The sequence below is a fragment of the Branchiostoma belcheri genome, unplaced genomic scaffold (genome assembly GCF_001625305.1).
Source record: "Branchiostoma belcheri isolate BF01 breed outbred unplaced genomic scaffold, Haploidv18h27 scaffold946, whole genome shotgun sequence".
Classification (NCBI taxonomy): Eukaryota; Metazoa; Chordata; class Leptocardii; order Amphioxiformes; family Branchiostomatidae; genus Branchiostoma; species Branchiostoma belcheri.
The window spans coordinates 1,430-7,268 of record NW_017804627.1 but is presented as its reverse complement, the minus strand read 5'-3'; the positions used below and the strand labels follow the sequence as shown (position 1 = coordinate 7,268).

Genomic DNA, 5,839 nt, shown 5'->3' with positions numbered 1-5,839 from the left:
CAGAAAGTTACCGGTCCACTTGCACTGCAGTTACTTTGCGACAAAAGTTCTTTTGTTTAGCAGAAATATCTTTTTAGCGACCTGATCATGGTCTAGTCTCTACCAGACCAGTCCAGTTATAAAAAGGTATTAACATCTGCACAAATCTGACCAAAATAGAACCAGAACCGTTGTAACAAGAATACAATCTGCAAAGTCACAGCCAGTAACTCTTTTATTCCTGTATTTAGGGGGTCAGATAACACTACGTTCATATGTCGGCAACCCTGACAACTATCCCTCACCCCTGGCCAAAGGTTCTACACTTGAATTTCCGTTCGGCCTTTAGTTCTGCCTGCCTCTGATTGTCACAATGCATTCCTTGCCCGTAGAACGAGACGACGATAGCGGGGCAGCTGATGGAGATCGGGCCGCTGTCCGTGGCGCTAAACGCCGCCCTGCTGCAGTTCTACCACAGGGGGGTGTTCGAGCCGCACTTCTGCGACCCGAAAAGCCTGGACCATGGTAAGGACTAGATATTTCATAAACAAGAAATATAGATGGATGCCAGACTTTTTACTCGTGCTAGCCTCTACCACTAACCACTATTTTTTGCAAGCACGGACAAAACTCAAACTCCAGCAAGGAATAACTGTTTCATTTCAAAGTCTCCACTTCTGAAATTACTGCCTAGGAAGATTTTAATAAGAGATGGAACTCTTAATTTCCTGTCATTGTGTGGGGCGCGGTTCTAAGGAGGCACCTGGAGAGAGAACTAATTCAGTTCCTTCTGGAAACAAACGGCTCCATGTTAAACCCTAGTGGTATTCATGCTCTATTATGAACCCGACATCCTGTTTATCAGTGTTTCGCTACCAACCTGTGGTCCCTGGCGGCTTTCTTTCGTCATCAACTTTGATAACTAGTTACACCTCATGTGGATCTATAGAATTCAGACTCTCCTCAGAGAGAATAGGCATCCTGTTTACATCTTAGATTTGATGAGGATGCTTCGTCCTATGGATGCTGAAGTTGTTTCTGTTACTTCCATTTTATTTTCGTCGTGCTATCAAAATTTATTTTCGTCATGCTATCAAAATCTGAAATAGCACAAAAACTGAAGGTAGCAGAACAAATTCTATGATTTCTTGTAGTTTTGAATATACATGTACTCGTAGTTGGATCCAAACAGACTATCACACGCCAGAACGCATTGTACATCTCGGATGCCCAGCCTAGGCCGCACCAGAACCCTGAGATTAGTGAGAAAAATTTTAACTTATCACTCTGCTCCTATTACTCTGTTTAACACAAACACAACAAGAGTTCCGAGATCTCATACCTCCATGAAATATGGGCTTGATACGTAAATGTAAATTTCTTCTTTAATTACGCAAATGACCTCTGCATTAACATAATATATGCATCGTGATGTTAACTTTTGATTAACTTAAAGATGTCCCAAGTATGACATTCCATCATTCACCATTGAGAAATCACCATTGTAGATTTTTTGCATTAATTATGCAAATTAGGTCATTTGCATAATTAGTATCTGTTGATGTTCCATCTGCCATAGGTTACATACATTACATGTATGAAAGTTCTATAATGTAAAACACTGTAATTATAGAATTTCCTCATTAATTATGCAAACAAAGTCCTCATTTGCATAATTTGCAGTTAATTATGTACATCTCTCTGTCAGATACCTACACACCAAAAATGATGAAAATACGCTGTTCCTATCTGGACTTATTGGCTTTCAAAGATTTCGCCCGAAAGTCCCCTGCAGTTTCTGAACAAGCTGCTAGGGGGACCAAACCCACACCACTTATTCCTGACAAGAAAAGCTATCTGTCACCAAAAATTCAAGACCATAGCATGTTCAGGACCAAAGATAGAAAAACCGGAAGTTCTGCTGCAGTACCAAGGTCATCCACCAGGAGGCCCATATTTGACCTTGACCTTTGTCTTCCTAAGACTTATCAGCATACCAAATATCATCACAATCCATAAAGGCGTTATGAAGTTATGCTGACTACAAAGTTGCGGAAACACACACAGACACACAGACACACACACACACACAGACACACACACAGACGCCGCCAAAAACAATACCTCCATTTTTCATGGAGGTAAAAACTGAAGGTAAACAGAACAAATTCTATGATTTCTTGTAGTTTTAAATATAGCTGGGTTCAAACAGATATCACACGGCAAATGCACAATGCGAGTATTGGAGTTAAACACACACCACTACCAGCGGACCTGTGGTCCTGTGTGGCACAGGGGCCCAAGGAACAAAGTTTTGACTTCTTTTTTCTCACTCTGCTCTGTTTAGCTGTGTTGCTGACTGGCTGGGGCGTGGAGAAGACCATATTTGGAGAAAAGAAGCCCTACTGGATCATCAAGAACTCCTGGGGGAAGAAGTGGGGAATGGACGGCTACTTCTACCTCAAGCGGGGGGTCGGGATGTGCGGCATCAACACACAAGTAGCCACTGCCATTCTCCAGAAAACTTAACGGTGCACAACCACTGGCATGGGTCTTTTCCGCGGTAGTGCGCGGTAGGAAAAGTACGGAAAAGGGTTTCAAGGTTCTGAGTTTAAGTTCGCAATTCGATAATCTGCTACGTATACAGATGACATTAAATACTAACATGACGACTGAACAGTGTAAGAAGTATTTTTTGTGAAAATTGCTTTTTGACTCGAGCCTTAGCTTACTTTCGGGTACGTTTCTGTGCCGAAAGTGGCGCGTCCGTTTGTCCATTCCTGGCGTTGTGAAAGTAGAATTGCTACACCTCTCGCCGTGGCTGATTAAAAACATAACGGTACTAGGGCTTTCTTTATAATCGACTAGAGTACACCCAAGGTTTTTTTTCTGCCAATTTCAGTAACATTTGCCGTGATTTCCCCCCATAGGTATTGTCATATCCTCAAATTTGCGTCTTCTTTATGACATGACAGTAACGATTTTTGTGAACTTTGAAGGGGTATTCTTTATAGCAGTATATAATTATGTTTCTTTCAAATTATTCCCTGAGAGAAACGGTCACTCGACAGACAGGTAGCCGATGACCCACATGAATGACCCCCCCCCCCCACATGAAAACCATCACTTTATTAAGATATATGCTTTTGATAGACATTATTCAAACGCCAAGTCATACGAGAATGCGGTGTCGATGAACAACATGATACAAATCAATCTACGAGTGAAATACTTTCAGAGTAACTACGGAACGTTTTAATTACAATTCACCATTTACGTCAATCTCTTTAAATTACCATTTACGTCAGTCTCATACCAAGCGAATCTTTGCCAAAACCTGGCAACGCAAAGCAAAAACATGCAAATATTTGACGGACTCATTGGTAGAATGTCTAATCACCATGCTGTCATTTATTGTTATGGACGTCAGGATCGGTCTACTGAATGTCCTAACAAAACGCATACGTATATGAAAAGCGAGTCATTCACTCAAAGTACTCGCAGAGTTTTGTGGAAACAAAGTCTGACGGTAACAGCTATGAGTATCTATCTTTCAGTCGTGTTGCCTGTACATGTCTCCATATCATTAAAAGATAGCAAATAGGGGGGCAATTTCAATAACATCACATACAACATGAAAATTTCAAAAGGTCTACAAAATGATGACACGTATACATTGTAAGAAAAACAGAGGGTAAAATAACAAATAAACTTTCAATAATCTTTCTGTCTCAGGGTATGAAGTATTTTCTATCTCCATCCATCCAACAAAAAATAGTTATTCCAAACTCATGCGAATTGTCCTCATTTAGCGTTTTATGAGTTTAATAATTATTTGACAGACACTAGGAAGACGAAGACATGTAGATACATGACCCATCACTTCTTTAAACCTCTGTCCACTCAAATCTTTAAGACATTTCTCACCTTGCTCAGTCGGTGTCTTCCCCACTGCTTGAGATTTCAATCAGTCCAGGAATCTTCACCGACCTTGAGGAGGCCACGAAGAACACATCTGGACGGGTGGAGCTCGGTGCGTTTTTGGGGCCCGCTTTTCGACTGACTGCCCATTTAGGCGGCTGGTCAGATCGAGTGTCCGTACTCGGTCCAGCAATAGCGTCCATTGGCATTGACCCCGCATCTCCAACGCGGTTTGATCTCGGTGCGTTTCTGGGACCCTTTCTTCGACTGACCGCCCATTTAGGCGGCTGGTCAGTTCGAGTGTCCGTACTCTGTTCAGCAATAGCGTCCATTGTCCCCGGCTTTCCAACACGGTTTGATTTCGATGAGTTTCTTGGGTCCGCTCTTCGAATGACCGCCCATTTCTGAGGCGGCTGGTCAGTCCTACTGTCCGTATTCGGTCCAGCAACAGCCTCCATTGTCCCCGCATCCACATCACGGCTTGATCTCAGTGCGTTTCTAGGATTCTCTGCCGCTCTTCGGCTGACTGCCCATTTAGGCGGCTGGTCAGTCCGACTGTCCGTACTTGGTCCAGCAGCAGCTGCGACCATTCTCCCTGGACCTCCAACGATCTGAATGTTCACCACTTGGTTCGATGACCACCCCAACTTTTCCCGAACCGCGTTGGCGAGTCGTCGCGCCCTGCGATGCACGGCTTCCCGAATCTTCTTGATCCTGAGTGCGTAGATAACCGGGTTGATCGCCGAATTACAGAGCGCGATCAGCAACCCCCAGAATGGCCTTGCCTCTATCTCACAGTCTTCTCTTGCGAAGCACAAAAGGTGCCGCACACCCCCGATACAAATGGGAAGCCAGAAGATGATGAACACCGCGGCGATGATGACAACGGTCACCTGCATCTTCCATACGGCTTGGAGCTGCTGGCGCTGTCTGGCCGCGACTCGCTGTTCCCTGCGGCGGTCGGCGGGCAGATCGTCTCGAGGGTTCTCGGGGGGTCCCAGTCTGGAGAATCGCTGCTTCACTTCGATGAAGATTCTAACGTTGACGAAGACCACTGTCACTACGGCCATGAACAAGATGGTGTTGATCAGAATCACGTAACCTACGGGCGGCATCGTCATGCAGGTTTCGGTGTCCATATCAATGCAGTTCCACCCCATGATAGGAGACAAGCAGACGAGCACACAGGCTGGCCACGCGATCCCCAAACTCACGGCAACGTGTCGCCCAGACATGCGGGTCTGGTAGAAAATCGGGTGGAGGATGGCCAGATAACGGTCTCCGGACAGGAGGACCACGCCAACTGCTGATGAGACCAACACCAAAAAGAAGGTGCAGTACAAGCCCATCATTGCCCACGGTCGAGTCAGTTCCAACTGCAAACAGGCGCAGAAGAAGAACGAGAACAAACCGGCCACGCAGTCCGCTACAGCCAGGTTTGCCACAAACATGAACATGGGTTTAGACAGTTGATGGTTTTTCAGCACTCCGGACAAAACCACGAGGTTCATGAGGAGAGCGACTGTCCCGACAGCGGCGGAGGCGATCCCGACTTTCTTGTTCTCGTCCAGAAACGGAGCGGGGAGATGAGAGCACGCAGATACGGCCTGGTCGTACTCCAGCTTGTTCTCCAAGTGCCAGAGAAAACACGGGACGAAAGTCTCGAACACAGTGGAGTTTCCTCCGGTAAGGTTCCCCGTGCTGCCGTTCATTTTGCGATGCTCACTGAAGACACGTATGTTGCCTCTCGTAAGAAACGCTGATTTGGAGTTTTTCCACCTTCACGGAAGGTAACTACTAGTATACTAAGTATTCCAACTTCCGATAATCTATCAACCGCACCTGCGCACTGAAGATTGTACGTGATCGTTACGTCAGTACCAGTTTTACACACCCTGCAGCTAGCGTTGCCATGACAACAATCATGTGAAGACTAAAT

At 45.3% G+C, this 5,839-nt stretch overlaps 2 protein-coding genes across 2 annotated transcripts; one reads left to right on the top strand and one right to left on the bottom strand.

Moving 5' to 3' along the window:
• The first annotated feature begins 367 nt into the window (after positions 1–367).
• On the top strand, positions 368–2,756 carry LOC109461644 (cysteine proteinase 1-like). The gene is made up of 2 exons (XM_019758026.1): positions 368–504; positions 2,327–2,756. Exons 1-2 carry the CDS (start codon positions 399–401, stop codon positions 2,506–2,508), a joined length of 288 nt encoding a protein of 95 aa, XP_019613585.1. The 5' UTR covers positions 368–398; the 3' UTR covers positions 2,509–2,756.
• Positions 2,757–3,911: 1,155 nt separating this feature from the next.
• On the bottom strand, positions 3,912–5,612 carry LOC109461643 (cannabinoid receptor 2-like). Its single transcript, XM_019758024.1, has 2 exons — positions 4,387–5,612; positions 3,912–4,002 (listed from the first exon to the last, which is right to left on the bottom strand). Exons 1-2 carry the CDS (start codon positions 5,610–5,612, stop codon positions 3,912–3,914), a joined length of 1,317 nt encoding a protein of 438 aa, XP_019613583.1.
• Positions 5,613–5,839: the final 227 nt, after the last annotated feature.

What these genes read in the sequence shown, in the direction of transcription:
- LOC109461644 (XM_019758026.1), top strand. Translation starts at nt 399, where the DNA reads ATGGAGATCGGGCCGCTGTCCGTGGCGCTAAACGCCGCCCTGCTGCAG. An exon ending in CCCGAAAAGCCTGGACCATG is followed by an intron (nt 505 to 2,326) that starts GTAAGGACTAGA and finishes TGCTCTGTTTAG; the next exon opens with CTGTGTTGCTGACTGGCTGG.
- LOC109461643 (XM_019758024.1), bottom strand. Translation starts at nt 5,612, where the DNA reads ATGAACGGCAGCACGGGGAACCTTACCGGAGGAAACTCCACTGTGTTC. An exon ending in AATCCTAGAAACGCACTGAG is followed by an intron (nt 4,003 to 4,386) that starts ATCAAGCCGTGA and finishes ACCGAGCTCCAC; the next exon opens with CCGTCCAGATGTGTTCTTCG.